This window comes from Lepidochelys olivacea (genome assembly GCF_965140295.1).
Source record: "Lepidochelys olivacea isolate rLepOli2 genome assembly, chromosome: 2".
Lineage (NCBI taxonomy): Eukaryota > Metazoa > Chordata > Testudines > Cheloniidae > Lepidochelys > Lepidochelys olivacea.
Window position 1 is genome coordinate 202,765,302 of NC_140412.1, and position 20,442 is coordinate 202,785,743.

Consider the following 20,442-nt stretch of genomic DNA (forward strand, 5'->3'; position numbering starts at 1 on the left):
GAGAAGTAGGTGGCCTCCTATGAAGAAAGGAGCAGAGGGGTACTGTGACAAGCAGTATATTTGTATAAGTATATATAGGGGGGTGGTAGATGATTCCTGCACACGGTCAAAGGGAAGCTGGAGGTTGTTGGTGTGTGTGTGTACAGCCACAGGATGGGGAATATGGAAGGGGGGACAGGTGCAAGTCAGAGGGGAAAGATAGCAGTGTGGTTTAAAAGGTAAAAGGCAAGAGTATGTGTGCAGGGCAGAGAGGAACTGGAGGGGATCTGAGTGGGCAGGACACGGATGCATACTGGTGTGTGTGCAGGGCAAAATTGAATTGGAGCGGATGTGTGAATGTGCAGACGGGGCAGGAAGGATCTGGAGGGCACATCTGTTTACAGTAGGGCAGGGAGATCTGGAGCTGGGGTGTGTGTGTAAGACAGGGTACTGGTGTGTGTAAGCTTTCAGGGAAGATAGGATCAGGAGAGTGTCTGAATACATAGGGCAGGGCGGATCTGCTGGGGGTGTTTAGGGCATGGCTGGCTACTGGTGTTGGTGGGTAGGAGTGTGGGTACAGTGCAGGGAGGACCTGGAGGGGTGTGGGGGAGGGCTGGAGGCTGGGCAGGGAAGGTCTAGAGGGGTGCAGGGTAGGGCAGAAAGGATCTGGAGAAGTGCAGGGCAGGGAGGGGTATCGGCAGGGCGTAGAGGATCTGGAAGGGTGCAGGACTGGGGGCAGGGCAGGTCTGGAGGGGCACAGGGTAGGACTGGGGGCAGAGAGGGTCCGGAGGGACACAGGGCAGTGCAGGGCAGAGAGGGTCTGGAATGGGGCAGAGCTGAGGGGGCAGGGCAGGGTGGATTTGGAGAGGGGGTAGGGAGGACAGGGAGGGTCTGGTGGGGTGCAGGGTTGGGTACTGGGGAGACAGGGCAGGACAGGGAGGATTTGGAGAGAGCGTAGGGCAGGACCAGGAGGGTCTGGCGGGCTGCAGGGTGGGTACTGAGGGGGCAGGAGCTCCAGTGAGCCATGTGCGGGCTAGGCTCTGTCAGTAGCTGTTGGTGCCAGGCCTGTGGCGCAGGCGCAGCCACCTTGAAGCGCCGGCCGCCCCCGCGTGGGACTCCACCGTATATCGTACGTAGCTGTGGCCGCGAGGCTCTTAGGAGCACCGAGGAGGCCGTACTCAACCAAGGGGCGGGGCAGCAACAGGTGACAGCAGCGGAGCAGAAGAACCCGGATGATAACAGCAACATTGGCATTTTCGCCGCACCCATTTGCGCGATGACGTCACGCACAGCTTGTCGCGGGACGTCCAGCCAATGGGCGGAGGAAGCGGAGAATTTCGAACTAGGAAGATTCCGGAAGCGAGGAAGGAGACCAACGGTCTAAGCGCCGGAGTCCGTTGAGGTCAGATTCGGAGATAAACGAGAGCGCGCGAGTGAGCAAGAAGCGGCGGCCGGTATGCGGGGCAATGGCAGGGGGATGGGGCCCGATGCGGGAGGGGCGGCGGCGGCCTGGGGTTTCGCTTCCTGTATCCCCACGGGTAGGCCGTAGCTCTAGTCTCTGCCCGGGCCGCGTAGGGCCCGTGGGGGAAGCGAGTTGGCGGGGCGTGTAAAACTCGGCCCGGCGCGGAGACGTAGCCTGGTCGTTGTAGCGCGTCCCGTCCCGGCTCGTGGCCCGCCCTCACGCCTGGCCCCGGGAGCGCGTGGGGAGTCGCGGCGCAGCGGGGCCGGGCTGTGATGGGCGCTTGCGGCGTGCGCCGCTGCCCAGGGCCCTTGGTCTCTTCCACAGCTGCCTCGGTGCCCTGAGAAGGAAGGGGTCCTGCGCGCCGAGCCCCTCTTAGACACACGGGGGCTGCTTCCTGGGGACTCCAGGCTCCCCTCTAGCTTTGGGGGTGGTTACCCGGCGCCGCGCACTGAACCCGGCTCTGACTAGCCCAAGTCTCCTCCGTCCACACAAATCAAGCTGGCCTGAGGTCTGAGCACTCTACTGGGGCAGAGCCCGGGTGCCCCTGTGTGACGCCGATCCAAGCCCTGCCGTTTTGAAGTGTGTGGTTGCAGGTCAAGCTGCAGACCGGAGTCAAAAGGTCTGTGTAATGCAGGATGGATGCACTAGCATGGTTGTGAGACCCAGGTCCAGAAATTGTGAAGCCAGGTGTACACTGCAATGTGGACACTCAAGTGTGGGTTTGGAAACACAAACTCTGAAAGCCTGTGTCCCACAGATGGGGTTTACCATGCATTGTAGCTATACCCTTTGGAGAAAATTAACCAAAGCTGGCAGCTCCTCTGGCCTCCTGGCCCACTGCAGGTTTCTCTCTCATGCGTAAAGAGGCACTGTCAGTGCTTTTTAATTGACTAATTTTTGAAAAAAATCAATTTTCTGATCATGCACTTTAACTAGTATGCCCTCATTTTTTAAATGGGAGACAGGAGGAAAACCTTTACTCTCATAAGACCACCACCAACTGTGCTCAGCTTCACTGATCATAAGCACACATAAGAGCCATATGCTGCTTTTTCAGTTTTACTCTACCACTCTCTTTTAGGGTACATCTACAAGAGGGAAAAAAAAAATCACTGCCACCACAACAAAAAAACAAATAAAAAAAATCCCTCCTGCCATAGCAGTGAGCCTAGAGCCCAGGTCTACAGGCTTGGGTTTGTACTCTGGTGCTAAAAATAGCAATGTTGTTGTTCCAGCTCTGGCCTCAGACCCATTCACTTTGCTGGGTTTCAGAGGCCAAGCAGGAATGTCTACACTGCTATTTTTAGTGCCATAGCCTGAGCCAAAGACTGTAGACCCAAGCTCTGAAACTGACAGCCAGTGGTTTTTTTTTCAATATAGATGTACTCCTGGGGTACCCGTGAGGGGGGAGGGTCCCAGAGCTTAGGCTGAACGTTACACTGCAATTAAACAACCCCTTAGCCCAATGGTCTCCAAACTTTACATTGCATTCTCCCCTTACCTGTAATGTGATCTGTCTGTATCCCCCACCCCCAGGAGCTGCAGTCAGGAGCCAGGGCTGACAGCAGGGCTGCATCCTGAGGCTGGGGCCGGGAGCGAAGCTGCACTCGGGGCTGGAGGTGAGGTTGCGGCTGTGGCTGGGAGCAGGGCCTAAGCCCGGAGACAGAGGCTGGGGGCGAGGCTGGGAGCGGAACCATGGCCAGGAGCTGGGGGCAGAGCGGAGCTGGGTGGTACCTCCTCCCCACCCCCTGTGAGGGCTGGCCTGAGCCCCCCAGGCCACCTCCCTTCCCCCCAAATGTTCCTCTGTGCCCCCATAGTTTGGAGACCACTGCCTTAGCCTGAGCCCCATGAACCTGAATTTAGCTGACCTGGACTAGCTGCAGATGTTTAACTGCAGCGTAGACATACCTTTAGAGCCCAGGAAAGAGCACTCATGAGTAGAGCTGGGCAAAGCGTTTTGGACAAATAATTTATTTGGTTAAATATGCTGTTTCAGTTGCCCCAATACTATCCATGACTTTGATACTAATAATTTGGACCCCTCAATTTTTTTATTGGTGTGGGGGCAGGGTTAGACTCACAAGAGGAGTCTGGTACCATTCACAAAACAGCCAGAGGAGGAAATGCTGTCTCCTATCGCTTTTAGCCCTATGGTTAGGAAAACTCATCCAGTATGTGGGAGACCATGTTTTGTTCCCCCCTCCCTGAAGCAGGAACATGAAAATGGGTCTCACAACTTTCAGGTGAGTGTTCTAACCACCAGGCTATCATCATACTCTAACTCAATGGTTATGCAAGTCATCACTGCTGCCTCCTCCTCCTCCATTGTGAATCTAGCCTTTTAAAAATGTCCAGAAACAAAATGTTTAGTTCAATCAGGAAGTGACTTTGTCAATTTTACCAACAAGATTGGAATTCTTCAATTTTGGTTCAACCCAATCTGATTTTTTTTCAACTTTTCTGACCTGTCCTCTCAGTTAGTTGAATAATCAGTTATTTGAAAAGCTGTACTCTTGAGCTCCCCCAGAGCAGTTCATGAATAATGTAATTAACCATCAACAAAACAGTAAAGTTGACTTTACACAATTGAGAAAATAAAAAAGGAAGTGTTATTTACTACTTCCCATAAGACAAGAACTAGGGGTCACCAAATGAAATTAATAGGCAGCAGGTTTAAAACAAACAAAAGGAAGTATTTTTTTCACACAACACACTGTCAAGCTGTGGAAATCCTTGCCAGAGGATGTTGTGAAAGCCAGGACTACAACAGGGTTCCAAAAAAAAGAGCTAGATAAATTCATGGAGGATAGGACGATCAATGGCTATTAGCCAGGATGGGCAGGGATAGAGTCCCTAGCCTCTGTTTGCCAGAAGCTGGGAATGGCCGACAGGGGATGGATCGCTTGATGATTACCTGTTCTGTTCATTCCCTCTGGGGCACTGGCATTGGCCACTGTTGGAAGACAGGATACTGGGCTAGATGGATCTTGGGTCTGACCCAGTATGGCTGTTCTTATTGCTGTCAAATGCAAACAAACACAAACAAAAACAAAAAAAAACCTCTCTCTATTACTCTCAGGCATTATTTGTAACAATAGTAGGCACAACATTTTCAGGTGGAAAGTTCCAGTTCAATCAAGCAACATAGTGAAGCTGTAAGTCACTGTTTTTCAAGTATCTCCTAAAGTGTGTTAACTACATTTAGCTCTTAATAACGGTGCTAAATCTCACATCTTATAAATATAGCTGTGTCTGTGGTGAGGAATCTATTATCTGAACTCATTTGTAAAACTGATTCAGCTAGAATGGATTTTTTCATAGTGCAGTCCTGTAAACGGCTGCTTGCAAGTACATATTCTGAAATATTTTAATCAGTTCTTTGCACTTACATTTCCTTAGGTAGAAGATGGGTGGAGAAAAGTGCTTGAAAAGGCCCTTTAAGGACAGTCTGGAAGACATAAAAGAACGAATGAAAGAGAAAAGAAATCAAAAATGGGCAAAGTTGGGTAAAACAAACCAGGTCTTGCCTATAAAATGCAAAATAGCAAGTAAGATGCTTTACTATTTTGTTTCACAATTTTTCCATAAGCTTGGTTTTTATCATTTCTAAGTATTGTTTATTTTCTTACAGCCAACAGTTCTGGGCAACTGAAAAGCTTGCAAGCAAACAATCGAGCACTAGCTCTAGCTTTGCAAGAGGAAAAAGCCAAAACAAAAGAAGCCCAAGATATCATTCTGCATTTAAAGAAAGAGTATCAGTCTCTGAAGTTTCAGATATTTGTTTTACAAAGAAATCTTAACTCACAGCAAGCGAAAGAACCTGTTGAGGTATTTTCATTGCAATTACATCTTTCTATTCTAGTAAGAAATAGATTGAACTCTGAAAGGCTTTAATACTGCAAAGTTTTACGTACTGAATAGCCCCATTCAAGGCAATAGGCCTACTTAAAATGGATAGAGGCAAGCATATGCCTGAATCTTTGCAAGATCGGTGTCAAAATCCCTGATAATAGACCAGTGTTTCCCAAACTTGGGATGCTGCTTGTTCAGGGAAAGCCCCTCCTTTGGCTTGCGCTGCTTCCTGCAGCCCCCATTGGCCTGCAGCAGCAAACCGTGGCCAGTGGGAGCCGTGATTGGCCTAACCTGTGGACACGGCAGGTAAACAAACGGACTCGGCCTGCCAGGGGCTTTCCCTGAACAAGCGGCGTCCCAAGTTTGGGAAACACTGTAATAGACAATAACAGTTTTAGGGCCTGATTCTGAGAGGTGTGCAGCAGCCACAATTTTAGTAGAAATCCATCCAAGATGAGGGGTGCTCAGCAACTCTCAAAATCAACTGTTTAATCCAACTCTTACTGGGGGGATTTTCAGTAGGGAAAGATTTACTAGTAAATGTTTAAACTGAACCTTTCCCTTCCTTTTTTTCATCATTCTTCCCAGCCTGAAAGTCCTACCTGGGTTAAAACTTAGTTTAGAATTTGCTGAAGTTCTGCATGGCGAAAATTTCTTGTACATATGTTTCACAAAACCTTTTTGTTGATGGAACCAGAAACAGTGCTTTCCAACATCATGAGCTGAATCAGTGATTAACTTAAACACTTTCTTTGGAAGATATACTTGCGTGATCAATGTACTTCAGTTTCAGTCAAACTTAAACAACAATCAGTACTTCAGTTTTAATTAGAAATGTTGAAAATAAATCATCTGTGCATAAAAATCAAATGCAACACCAAGAGCTGAATTGTGCCCACTGTGAAGGGCTCCTGTTAAAATCAGTTGGAACCACATTTATTTATTAGATGAAATCTGGCTCCAAAGTGTATACATCTGTGAAAGGATTTCAAAAACTAAGGTCAGGATTTTCAAAAATAGGTGTCTGAAATTAGGCTCCTAAATCCTTATTTAGGCACCTATATAAATGGCCTGACTTTTCAGAAGTGCTTAGCACCCTGCAACTCCAATTAAAGGTAACCCGTCCTTGTGATATATCTCTCTCATCTCTTTCCACACTTCGATATTTTGTTTATCACCACCCATTTATGGTTACTTGGCTACCTTTCAATCCATGAGCTTGTTTTACACATCTAACTCAATTTGAATGAGTTATCAAAAACTATTGTTAAGATTAAGATTTTTGTCTCAGTTATTGTTAGTAAAAGTCATGAACCGGTTGCGGGCAATAAACAAAAATTCATGGAAGCCCATGACCTGTCCATGACTTTTATAAAAATAACCTATGGGGGCTGATAGCTCCAGCCACAGCAGCTGGCGGCCATAGCAGGGGCTGAAATCGAAGAAGTCACGGAGGTGAATCTGTGACCTCCGTGACTAAATCGTCTCCTTAGCCATTGTTAGAAAACTTCTGACAAAACAGTTCAGTTGGAAAACACTGATTCCTTGAACACAAAAGGTTTGCAGATGGTACAATTTCAGTGAACTTTCATCAAATCACAGGCAGAGTTCCAATGAAACCCAGCTTATCGGGATGCTGGTAGCCCTAGCTTCCAGGGTCTGTGGCAGTCCTGTCATGTGGACTGCCCCTGGCTTTCTAAAGGATCCACAGCTCCAGGTCAGCCTTGCCATGCAGACTGTCCAAGAGTCATGGACCTAATGGCTTCCAGGATCCATGGCTCCAAGGGAGCCCCATCAGAGTGGGCTGCCCCATGGACGGGAACCTCAAGTTTCTAGGGTCCAAAGCTTCAGCGCAGCGTGCCATGTTAGTATTTCAATGCTACCTGTGACAGAGCCTTGAAGTCCTGGGAATAGCTTCCAGGGTCCACAGCTCTGGGACTGCTGTGGCATGTGGACTGCTCTGACCAGGCAACCTCACCACTTCCAAATTCTCTAGCTGGCCCAGGAATCTGGAAACCCTGGACTTCATGGTAGGGCTGCCCCAGAGCAGCAGACTCTGGAAGATGTTGACTGAAACATCTTCAGCAAGGTGAAAATGACAAGAATCATGTCAATTTAAGGCAGCAGGCCCTGGGTTCCAGGAACATACTCTGTTTTAGAACCACCATATGTACTGGTGTTTCTAAAATTATTTATTTTTTTAAATTTCTAGTTTGTGGAAATTTCAAAAAGAAAATTTTATTCCAAAGAAAACCAGAAAAAAACAATTAAAAATGTCCACATTTCTCCCAAACCAGAAATTCACTTTCAGCCAGCTCTAATTGTTATAATGGTTTCAGGTATTTCCTAGCTGTCTAAATATCTTTTACTTTTCTGTTTTTCCCCTCCCCTTTTAATACTATTCAACTTCATACATATTTATAAAGGTACTTACCTAAGCACCAGCATTAATAGAGCAAGTCAGGACATTTTTTTCCTCCTGTTAAAAAAATTTTGATTTTGGGTTTTCAATGAAAATATGAAAACCCCAAATATTGTGAAACTAATTTTTTTTTTGAATGAAAAAAATGTACTTTTCTTCTGCAAGCTGTAACTGATTCTTTTCTGTTTGGTTATTGTCTCTTTTCTTTGTATAGCATAGTACACATGGTGCACTTAAAAAAGAGAGAAGTAACCTAATAGTATGAGAGTGTTTTACATTGCTTATTTCGAATAGAATTGGAGTAAAATTGTTTGCTCTTCTCCTTCCATTAGACCAGATCATTGATCTTGAGCAAGATTATTTCTAAAGTTGTTCAAAACCTACTCGATACAGCTGATCTTCTTGGTCCAGCTCAGGATTTGTGTTCCACTGATCTTGTAAGTCCAGCCTATATTTTTCTTAGATTTGCATGTATTTTTGTGCATTGTGGGTTTTTTTGGTTCTTGGATAGGTTTTTTAAAAGTGACTTAGCATAAGTCCCATTAGCTTTCAGTGGGACCTGTGTTCCTAAGTCACTTTTGGTGTTTACAAAATATCCCCCCCCCCTCAATTATTAATTCAGCACCCACAGAATGTTAGATGTTTTTTAGACAGATAAGCTAGACAGTCATTGCCCTGCGGCGCTTACAGTGTAATTGTAGATATGAGGCAGAACTTATCATCTACAAACAAAATAATAATTCTTAACTCTTTATCAGCACTTTTCACCTGTAGATCTCAAAATCCTTTGCAAAAAGAAACAGTGCAGAGGATAAGGTGATAAGGAAGTACAGTAATTAAAGATATGCAATTACTTAAGACTGTTTCTTGCATATTTAATACATATTCAGTGTATGTTTTTCTTCCTTTATCCCATTTTAAGAGATATTTTTGCCAAATACTTAAATCCTATTATCCAAGAGGATATGAACAGTTATTAAAAATGGATGGCAATCTGTTATGACTATTTTTTACAAGTTTATGGAACTACTAACTATTACAATAACATAGCAGTCAAGATTTTATTCCCACATTTTCAGTTTGACTTTTCTAAAATTGGTATCTGGAGGGATACTACATATCCCTTTGGATTCTAGGTTTTTCTAAATCTTCATTCTCAGAAAATTGTCACTTATTAGGTAAATTTTAAACTTTCAGCTAAATTTTCCAAGTAAGATACAGCATGTATGCTATAAAACCTTGGTCTTATACGTGTACGCACAGGTATTTATCAGATTTCCAGTTTCAGAAAAAGTATGTAGGCACAGACTATATGCACGCTATTTTTTTTTCCCCCTCCCGGGTGCCTGTCTCCAACTTTGAAAACTTGCCCACCTGAATTCACATTTTTTGACAGTTTGCTTTATTTTTTGTGACAAATTCTTCATCACTTTCCCTCCACAATCATCCTAAAGGCATGATCTGTTTAAAAAAATCTAGTGCCACATTTGGCTTATCATGTTTGCAGCTTTCCTGTTGTCCAAAAGCTGGAAGGAAAAGCATTGAAATCAGTCATCATTTATTCTAATTACTTGATTACTAAAATACCTTTTAATATTAAACAATTTGTTGTTTAAAAATATACATTTCTAGGCTGACAACTTGTATAACAAGCTTTAACAAAAGGGGTTTGTAAAAGATGGCACAGTATTAAACTGAATTTATAACCAAGAAGAAAATTCTGTCTTAAAAGAACACACACAATTTTTTCCGAATTAATTTTGATATTCTAGTATCTTTAAATCGTGTATCCTATTTTTTTAAGTTATTATAAAAAAAAATTAAAGGCTTCTCTGTTTGAAGTCTGAGGTTTTTTTTCAATAAGAGAGAAACAGTGAAATTAACCATCCACAAGAAGCTGTCAAATGTGAAAGCAAACAAACTGAAAATTCTATGCTCATTTTTATCAATTATAGTAATGTGTGTTACATGTAATATAGGTACAAAATTTTCAGGCAGAAATGTGATTTTTTAAGGTCATGGTGTCCCTTTAACTCCTAACTCTGCTAGAGTTTTGTAACAATCTATATATTACCACTTCATCACAGTACAATTTGTTCCTTTTACAGAACAAGAGGATGTGTCCCTCAGTTCTTGAAGATGAAGACTCCAGTATTTTAAGGCAAGCTGGTTCTCTGTAAGTGCAGCTTTTTTTTTTATTCATTAATTTTTGTCTTTATAAAGCCTACTATAGTAACTTAATCAGCATCCTTCTGTTTGCTCATGAAATAATGATGAGGGATAAGCAGTGATGTTTGACAAAATGTATCTATACATTGCCATTAATGTCTGTTTTGAAGCAAAATCTTGGTTTTGGGAGTCCTGTTTATATGTTTAGCCAATGAAAATGTCACTTTTTTGTGGTGGTGGGGAGTCTTTCAAGGATGCTTAGTGGTTTTTCTCTCCAAAAACTATCCGCCCCAAATTTTCCCATTCCCACCCCCAAAAATCCAGATCTGAGGAACACTACTCCTGGAACATCTAGAAGTGTTTGCTCTGCTCAACACTTAGCTCTTGGGAGAAGGACTGCTGCTTCTAAATGTACTCAATATTTGTTGTCCCAGGACATGACATGAGCTCAGAAACCCTACCTGAATTCCTACATAGCAACATAGCATACCACTGCTAGACCAGTTCATAATTATATCTTTATTATATTTCAACACATCTCCTTTCTCCTTCATCCACAAAAAGTTTCAATTTAAGAAATTGTTCAGTAGACATAGTAGTGTGCAAAGATGCAGCAGTCAGATTTTCAAGAGCAAGCTGAAATGTTTACAAATAGACGTTAGAATGAAGTTACCACAATCCTGTACATATCACCAAGTTAGCACTCAAACTCCAGTCACCTCTTCCAGAAGCATTTTCTAGAGATAAAGATAAATTTTGCCAGTGTTAGTCATTGTAAGAAACTCATCACTTTTATAAGTAGATAAATTTTCATATTGGTGGTAGAATACGATGGTAGAAATGGACTTAAAACTTTCAAGTTAAAGAATGTTTAATTTTACATTCAAAGACATACCTCCTTGATGATGATCTCAAATGAGAGGGTTGGTGTTTTGTACAGAATTGCTGTGGGAAATACTTTTTCAGATTATTACAAAATGTCTTTATAGTAGGAATTAAGGGGAGGAAGCTGCTATAATAATCAAATAAAATGAATTATCTTAAAATGTATGACTGATACATAAACTCTAACTCTTGTTCATAGGGGACTTCCTACACATGTTCGTGTTGCAGATACTAGCATAGAAGGTGAAATGCTTGGAAGTGAAGTAGAGAATAATACTGATACAAACAATGCATCTTATTCTATGTCAGATTCCTGGCAGACCTTTAAAAATGCCACTTCAGTTAAAAAAATGGCAACAAACACAGGTAACTAAACCTAGGTTTAAACTAGTGATGGTTCTTCCTCCTAAAATTGAAGTAGCAGATGAAAGTAACTTTCAAAACATAATTAAGGATTTTGAAAGTGATTCCTTAAACCATCATCTTTCTTTTCCTGCTTCTGATTTTCTCTTGCAAAATTCTGACCCTTGAAACGAGTCAGATCATACAGCTGATGGGTACAGTTAAACTAGTATGCTGCTCAGGTCATATACAGTAACTCCTCGCTTAGCATTGTAGTTATGTTCCTAAAAATGCTACTTTAAGCGAAACGATGTTAAGTGAATCCAATTTCCCCATAAGAATTAATGTAAAATAGGGGGGTGAAGTTCCAGGGAAACTTTTTTCACCAGACAAGACATTATATACATATACAGTATAGATTTTAAACAATTTTAAATAAACAATTTAATGCTGTACACAGCAATGATGATCATGAAGCTTGGTTGAGGTGGTAGAGTAAGAGGGTGGGATATTTCCCAGGGAATGCTCACTGCTAAATGATGAACTAGCACTCGGCTAAATGATGAACTAGCACTAGCACAAGGGTTAACACGTTGTTGTTAATGTAGCCTCACACTCTACAAGGCAGCATGGACTGAGGCAGGAGGGAGGAAACATAATAGACGCCCGGCAATGGCTGCGAACACTTCCCTGCAGAAACTGAATGTGGTGATGAACCCACTCTATCCCGCTGGAGCGCACCACTCCCTCTTCCAGACAGCGCAAGCACAGTTCCACAGGAGCTGACTTTCCAAAGTGCTGTGTGTGTGTGAGTGACAGAGATGCGTGTTGCCCCTTTAAGTATGCTGCCCTTTTAAGTAGATCAGCAAGTTCAGACACAGCAGCAACTTCCAGCAAGCTCCCTCCATCTTGAGCCCTGTCGTGTGTTTCTCCCTAACCCCTTCCCCCTGTGGAGATGGGGTACAAGAGCAAGGGGAGGAGGACACCCTGACATCAGCACCCCTCTCCCCCCCCCTGCACAGCAAGCAGGAGGCTCCTGGGAGCCAGGTCCGAGGCAGAGGGCAGGAGCAGCACATAGTGGGGGAGGGACACCTGAACTGTGGCAATTGATAGCCTGCTGGGCGGGAGCACAGCCACACACCTACTTACAGGGAACTTAGAGGGGCTAATGGGGGGGTTGGCAGCTCACCCTGGTTCCAAGCCCCCATGAGGACGGGCTGCTCTTCCAGAGAATCCTGCAAGCCATGGACAAAGCAAGCAGCCGAATGACTTATAAGGGAGCATTGCGGAACTTTAAACGAGCCTGTTCTCTAATAGATTAGTAACGAAACAACGTTAACCAGGATGACGTTAAGTGAGGAGTTACTTTATGTGGCAGGTTGGCAATTTTAAATAAAGTAAGATCATTAGTTTTCAGTTGTCTGATCAACATTTTAAAATTCCTGCAACTAGACAGTAAAAAGCAGCAAATCACCAAAGGATTTTTCAAATTACCTTTTAAAAAATTCCTTGAGGTGGTGACCATCCCAATTTACAGCGTATGCCTCCATGGGAGGGTCTCGCCATACATGTTGAAGTAAGGGTTATAACTCTTCTGTATGTACTCAAAGTAGAGCTTCCTCTCTTCCTCCATCATAAAAGCATATGTTAGATCTACACAAATGCAGCATACTTTGAGGGTAAGAAGGGAAGCAACTGCTGATTTAAATATCTTCAATGTAGAATTCTGACTTCTAAAAGATATGCAAAACTCCCCAACCCTAAAGGTTTTTTTCTGTTTGTATGAGTGGTGATAGTGTTTTGGAATATGAAACAACCCAGCCCAGCAATAGTGGTTATGTGTCCTTGGACCTCTAACTACGAACCATTGAACATTCCAGTCAGTTCGTGGTTGGCTTAATTAACCCTGCCCAATCATCAAACATTTGATTGAAAAATATTATACTCAAAGGGGGCACCAAGAAACTTAACATGCAGATATAGTACCACAGGGAAAAAAATGAAAGGCCACCAAATTCCGAGGTTCTGTGATAATTTTACAAGATGTTCTGAGAGAAGCAGAATAGCAGGTTAAGTATTTTTCCTTCTTTCACGAGTACATATATATTCTCATTTCTGGAGAGTGTGTAGTATGAGGGATGTCCTGATGTAAAAACCTAGTGAAAAGGGCCTCAAAATGAAGGTAAATGCCAGGAAAGGACAATTCTTTTAAACAAAGGGGGAGGGATCAGAAGGCAGCATCTCTTAAACAACTGGCCTGTTCTGAGACACTAACTCTCACTACCTACTGAATGATTTGAAAGACTAAACTAACTTGGCATACAGGCTAAGGGTTTTTTTGTTAGCATATAAACATAACTGTTAAAATGCAAACATTAAAAAAAAACAAACCTGATCTGACAAACAGGCATGAGCTGCTGCAAAAGCCCTCAGGAGGCAAAGTATTGAGTGTAAGCTATTAGTATCTTCCAAGACAAAACTAATCTTTCCCCATATGCTTGGAAAAAACCTCAGTAAGTCCAAGTCCAGCTATGAATTACTTTTTTGAGGCTGCGTTCAAGGGATAACTTTGGTTGTCCTTGTGTCATGGTTCATACTTGCCTGTAAAAAATTCTAAGATTGTTCATCTTTGTTAAAAGCCTAAAATTGCCAACAAATTAAACACCTCCAATAACAATTAATTTGACATGTATTATCTTCTTCTTCTTCAGAAGGACAAAGATCTGATTTTCATCTGGACAACCTAGAGGCCAACCTGGAAAATATTCCTTTAGATGAAGAGGATGGGCAAGTTGGTAATATCTTACCAAAAACTGTATCTACCAGGCGTCACTGTTCAAACAGGAAAATCCATGTGCATAATCTAGACAATTCAGAAAGGGCTTATTTGAGCAAAGAATTTCATAAACAGGATGAAACTAGACTTGAGGGAAGTCTAGAGAAAGGTAATATAGAAAATATAGAGCCAAATCTTTCTCAACTGAATGAAAAGAAGAAGCCAATGTTGGATCACGCAGATACATTGACTGAATTGAACTGCTCAGTTGCAGAACATAAACTTAAACAAATTCAACTTAAAAGCAGAGAAGACTCTCAAACAAGAAGAGAGAAAGTACAAAAAGGACAATTGGAAGGAAGTAAAAAGACTTCCAGAACAAGATCAAAAAGAGAGAGAAGCCAGGCAGAACAAACTTCCAAAGCGAAACTGGATTTATCAGTTGGCTCCAATAAAGCTTATGATTTTCAGTTTGAGGAGAATGTCCATATCACACCTTTCCGACAAAACAAGATGAATGATTGTGATCATGACATGGATGAAAGAGAGGATACATCTGAACTGAAAACACAGAGCAGTGAAGCAAGTGATTCAGAAGAGAATTCTGATGACAGCCTGTATGTGCCTTACAGGAGTAAATCAAAATACAGGAAGAGTTCACAGTGCAAAAGTGATGGAAGTCCAGTCCATATGAGACCACGATCTAAAAGATCTGTGGTGTACCAGCAACAGAAAACCAGTAATGAAAGAGAGACTAAGAATACTACATCAAATGAAAAATCGATCAGTAAGCGACCTTTTTGGAAAGCATTTTTCATTTTTTTTTTCCTATTTAGTAGTGGTTTGTCGTTGTTTTAGTCAATTAAACAAGCTAAATTTTTAAAAGCATTTAAAACTATTAAGTTATTGGAATAAATTTCCTATGATACATTTTTGTAAATTTTTTCCCCAAATCAGATGTATTTGAAGGTGTTTTGGGGATGAGGGAAATCAGGAGACCAAAAAGATAAATCCAAAAGTACAAGTAGCATAAATTGTGCTATGATGTACTAGGCAATAATTTGTTTTTATAAAAAATTAAGACCTTAACAGGATGCCATCGGCTTAAAAAAAAAATCACACTACTTTCTTTACCTACTATTGTTACTATAATCGAGTAATTACAGGACAGCAGTAGCTCTGGTTTCACTTAAATGTGCATGTTTTTTGTTTAAAAGAAAACTCTACTAAATACTAAAATCCACTTGCTTACTTGGATTCTCTTGAAATTTACCCTGCCTCATGTGGGTACAGGGTAGGGTTAGTGGTCCAAATTTGAAGTCATTTGAGGAAGGGGTTCCTGAGATACAGGACCCACCCCTCCCCTTTTTAAAATCACCCTGGTTCTAATATAGTTTGCTCCTCAAACTATGGCTCTAATCCTCCCCAAACTGAGTTTAGCCACTCAGGATTTATCTCAGTTAATGCATGGCACGCACTGTCCTTTGGGTGGGTTATACTGAATTTATTCAAAGTTAAGCTAGGAATTCTGAGTTGGAGTGTGATTAGCTCAAAACAAAGAGAATGAAACATGCATGTGCAGGAAGACTAAACCTTTACCACCAATCAAAAAACTTCCAGGCAGATGATTGTCACAGTAATTGGGTGGCTCAAGGAGACATGCTGTGATCATTGAACCTCAGCTATACCCAAGCACTGAGAGCCCTACCCTTGGCAGCCTTTAGAGAATATGGGTTGTGTATGTTCCTTGCTCACTGCCTCTTTCTGCAGGGGCGCCTTTTGGAAATTTTGCCATGAGACCAAAATTTCTGGTTTGAGTGACATTTTAAAGTGCTCTAAAAGCTACATGTGGACTGTGATTTTACTTTAGAAGTATTGTCAAGGAAATTAACATTAATTAAATTGAGGTAATATGAAAGATTACAATAAGCAGTTAGAGTAATGTAATTATCCTAGCCAGTGGAACTGAGTGTGATCAAAGGAAAGCAGCTGCAGGGTTGCTTGGTAAAGAGGTTCATGATACACAGCTCCTCTAATATGAACAGCTCATAACATTTCCAGATTCTCTCAACTTTTTTTGGAGCAGATCTAGGGACTATGGGGGGGTTGCTGGAGTAAGGAAGAACACATTGAAGGGAAAGTGAAGCAGTGTAGGGAGGAAGATGTATCAGGAGGAGGGGGGCTGTGGCATTAAGGGAAGATGGGATAAATGGGGATGGATGGTAGGGAAGGGGATTAAGAGGTTGGTCTTGGGATGGAGTGGGAACAAGGGGGATACAAAGGATTATATTGTTGGCATATTGGGGCATCTCTCAGGGACAGCAGAGTTAGGGTTGTTTCAGAGGTGGCATTTACCTTAACTTTGTATTTCCTTGCTTTCAGAGGTTTGAGTGTAGATAACTTGAGGTTCGGGAAAGGCACAAGGCGCTACTAAGCTATCTTGACTCTGCATTAAGGAAATTTTGGGGCACTAATAAAGTGCACAAACCAGTGGTGGTTCTAAAAATCTGTTTAAAATTGCAGGCACTGTTGAAAATACTCCAGTGGATACTACCTCCTTGATCAGGAAAATCAACATTCAGGCAAGCACTATGATGAAAGTAGATGAAGTAAAATCACATTCTCTTCTATGTGCTATGGATACAGTACCAAAAGTAGATGAGAATTCTTCCTCTGGAAATACATATTGCAATTTTGTTAAAGGTACTTTTGTTTGTTTGTTGCTTGCTGCTTTCCATCTCTGACTAGTTTGTCACTGTAGCACCTATGAGCGCTGGTCACTGACTCCATTGTGTTAGGTGCTGTACAACCACAAAATAAAAATCTCTGAAGTTCCATTATTCTTTTTTAAAGGTAATGCTCTTGAACACCCCCACATCAGTTAGTAGTTGGTGTGGTATGATCAACTTCAACAGGATACTTGAGATCAAACTGAAGTTCTAAAACCCCTGATGTTGAATTTTAAAAAATTGTTGCTTACTGTGGAAGTTCCAGAAGACTGGAAACAAGCAAATGTGTCAATATTTCAAAAGAATTAATAGGATGACCTGAGTAGGTTAACCTGACATTGATCCTGGGCAAAGTCATGGAAAGGCTAATATGGAATGCAATCAGTAAAGAATGGTAACATAAATAATGCCAAGCAACATTGTGTGACAGGACCTGTTTTCCATAAAACAAACTTGATATTTTCAATGAGTTTACAAGCTTGTTGATAAATTAGAGTTCAATTTTTCATGTATTTAGATTATCTTTGACATAATATACTTAAGACTTCTTTAAGCCATTTGATGTAGTCCTGTGTGACATTCTGATTAAAAATTAGTACTATATACAAAATCAGGTAGTCTATATTGAATGAATTAAAAACTGGTTAACTGGTAGATCTCAAAATGTAATTGTAACTGGCGAATCATCATCTAAAGGGAGCATTGCTAAGAGTTTTCCACAGCAATCAGTTATTGGTCCACTGTTGTTCAATGTCTGTGTGGATGATCTGAAAGAAGAAGATAATTGATGGTAAAATTTGCAGATGACACAGAGTGGTAAATAATGATGGGGAGGGGTCAATTATGCAGAGTGATCTGGATTGCTTGGTAAAGTGGGCTCATTTGAACATGTGTTAATACCACCAAATGCAAAGTTATCCATCTAGGAAAAAAGACTAGGTCACACTTACGATGGGAAACTATATCCTAGGATGCAGTGACTCTGATAAGTATTTAGGGGTCATGTGATAGCCAGAAGAACATGTGCTTCCAGTGCAATGTTGTAGTTAAGGCTACTGTGATCTTTCGATGTTCAAGCAGGGACATATCAAGTAGACTTAGAGAAAGGTAGTATTATTTCTGAATATGAAATTAATGAGACCAGCATTGGAATGGGGTGGGTTCTGTTTTGGTGTCCAGACCTCCAAAATGTTTAAAAACTGGAAAGTATTGAAAAAAGAGCTAAAAATTATTAGCGGTCTGGAAAACATGACTTACCCTGAAAGACTTTAAGCTTAATCTATTTAATATATCCAACAGAAGGGTGAAGTGACTTGTTCACTGTCTACAAGTACCGACTTGGGGGAAGAAGTTTCAGATAGATGGTTCTTTAATCTAGCAGAAGAAGGTATAACAAGAGCCTATGGTTGGAAGCTGCAGCTAGACAAATTCAAACTAGAAATAAGGGGTGACGTTTTAATAGGATAACTGAATTGGAACAGTTTGACAAGGGGCATGGTGATAGTTAAGGCCCTACCAAATTAATGGCCATGAAAAACACATCACAGACCATGAAATCAGACCTCCCCCATGAAATCTAGCTATTAGAGGGGAGTCAGCCGGGAGCACCTACCGGTCTCTGGGCTTCAGCTGCTTGTCCGCCAGGCTGGGGAGGGACAGGATGACTTCTTCCCCTGCACAGCCACTCTCTGTGGGGAGATCAGATCCACCTCCAGGTACCTCCCCCAGCTGCAAGAAGCTCTGTGGCTGCTGCCAGCTATGAAGGTTCCCAGCAGCACAGGAGAGATCAGACTCACCTACATCTCCAGAAATCTCCCGTGGCTGCAGGAAGCTCCATGGCTGCTGCCTTCAGAGCTGGACTCTGAAAGCAGCGCAGCCCCAGAATTTGTGCATTCAGGGGAGGTACCCAAATGGGGGTCCTGGGGTTGCTAAAGTTTTGAGAACCGCTGGTTTAATGGATAGATGTCCCCAGAACTAGCATGGTTTACTAGCAGTTAAGGCTAAAGTTCGAACGGGTATGGAAATGAAATTGCCCTCTCTTCTTCTTTAGAGGTAGTTCAGCCTGGACAAGGTTTGAAGCACTTTGTGAAGTTGGCGAGTTGGAAGTTTGCTTTGCTTCTCTCAACAGAGTAGTTTTGCTTGAGAACATAGGAATTTGGTCTGCCCCATGCTCAATCTGATTTAGGGAATAAATTCCTTTATTAGACGAAACTACATTAAGCTTTGTTTCCCCCAGAGAAAACTTTTGATCCTTGTCTCAATAAGTACTGTGCAAATTAGTTTTAAACAAATAACGGGTAGCATAGCAATGCAAAAAAGTATCCATTCAATTTTTTCAGCAGGGAAACCTGAGGCTTCTCAGACTTCTCGTCTTCATCTCTGTGATGTCACCAACATATCTTCATCTTCTGATACAAAAAGTAGAATCTCTCATCCATTTTTAAGTATTGATGAAAAACCAGGAATTCCCAGCCACAAACGCAGGTGTACTATTAATGTGAATTACAAGGAACCAAGTATCAGCGGGTTAGTATCTTATTTTATTGTCCAGGTTAATGTACTAAAATTTTCTTACATTTAGAATTTAGGATTTTATTTGATTGGAAATAAAGGCTTTGGTGAGAAATTTAATAATTTTGAATTGCTCAAGTAAAATTGTTAAATGTAACTTTCTGGTTGAAAACTACATTTTGTTACATCTAAAGCTGTGCAAGAATAACTCTTTTCTAAATTATTTTGACAGGAAGCTCAGAAGAGGAGATCCATTTACGGATATGTGTTTTCTGAATTCTCCAATTTTCAAGCAGAAAAAAGATCCCAAACACAGTTCTGTAAAAAAGGAATCTCTGTCCAAATACAATGAGGCATTTGTTGGATGTCGTTGAGAAGCCCTTTTGCACCCCCTTGTGGAGTTCTGAGGCAAAGAACATTTGGCTAACAAATTTGCTATGTAATTGTATGCTTGTCAAAATTTCACATTACTGTTATGCCATAAGAATAATGTCTTGCTCAGCCTGTGTCCTGTGTACCAAGGAAATTTAACAGTATATTTGTGTAGGCAGTGATACTGTAGACTATTCTGAATTCAGATTTCATGGGAATTTCAGTAGGGCTCAGATAAATACATCTAAATCACTTTAAGGTAACAGAGTAAGGAGTAACTGTTGTTGTGCTTGTTCGTTATAAAAGCAGTCCTGCTACCCATCAGTAGTTTCTATTTAAACTCTTTGATTCCTGAACTCCATTGTGAAGTCCATTATCTGAAGGCATGTTGAGAATCTCTGGTGTAAAAAGATAAGCAATATGTGAATTATTTGACTGATTACTAGATTTGTCAGCCCCTGCTTATTGTAACCCCTCAGTTGATATAGATGAATTATAGTAAATCTTGGGATTAGATCACAATTTTAAGTGAGCAAGTTTGTACAGATGTCTTGTTACTTATACAAAGCTGTAGTCTACGAATATGAAATGTATAATAAAACTTTTAGATTTTATAAAGTCTTGTAGAGAAGTTACATTCTAACTGCAATGGTTTCAGTCTAAAGGCAGGTCTACACTATGGGGAAAAGTCCATCTATGCAATTTGAGTTACATTAGTAGCGTAACTCAGGTCAACGTAGCTTAGATTTACTTACCAGGGGTTTGAGGAGAGAAACTCTCCTGTCAACTCCCGTTACTCTTCTTGTTCCGCTGGAGAACCAGAGTTGATGGGAGAGTGATCAATGGTCGATTTAGCGGGTCTTCGCTAGACCCGCTAAATCGACCCCTGGTGGATTGATCGCCACAGCATTGATCCCACCGGTAGCGGAGACAAGCTATGTCT

General features: G+C 41.8%; 1 protein-coding gene across 5 annotated transcripts; it reads left to right on the top strand.

The window, feature by feature from the left end:
• Positions 1–1,253: 1,253 nt before the first annotated feature.
• On the top strand, positions 1,254–20,073 carry SGO1 (shugoshin 1). 5 transcript variants are annotated; one of them, XM_084620080.1, is made up of 11 exons: positions 1,279–1,381; positions 2,978–3,060; positions 4,841–4,989; positions 5,073–5,269; positions 8,048–8,152; positions 9,824–9,891; positions 10,969–11,135; positions 13,823–14,674; positions 16,411–16,590; positions 18,956–19,142; positions 19,360–20,073. In XM_084620080.1, the coding sequence occupies exons 3-11, from the start codon at positions 4,848–4,850 to the stop codon at positions 19,499–19,501; spliced, it is 2,040 nt and encodes a 679-aa protein (XP_084476206.1). In that variant the 5' UTR covers positions 1,279–1,381; positions 2,978–3,060; positions 4,841–4,847; the 3' UTR covers positions 19,502–20,073. The 5 variants fall into 5 exon arrangements, with proteins under 5 accessions (XP_084476209.1, XP_084476206.1, XP_084476205.1 ...); XM_084620079.1 differs by having other exon boundaries at positions 1,280–1,433; XM_084620081.1 differs by having other exon boundaries at positions 1,284–1,412.
• The last annotated feature ends 369 nt before the right edge of the window (positions 20,074–20,442 follow it).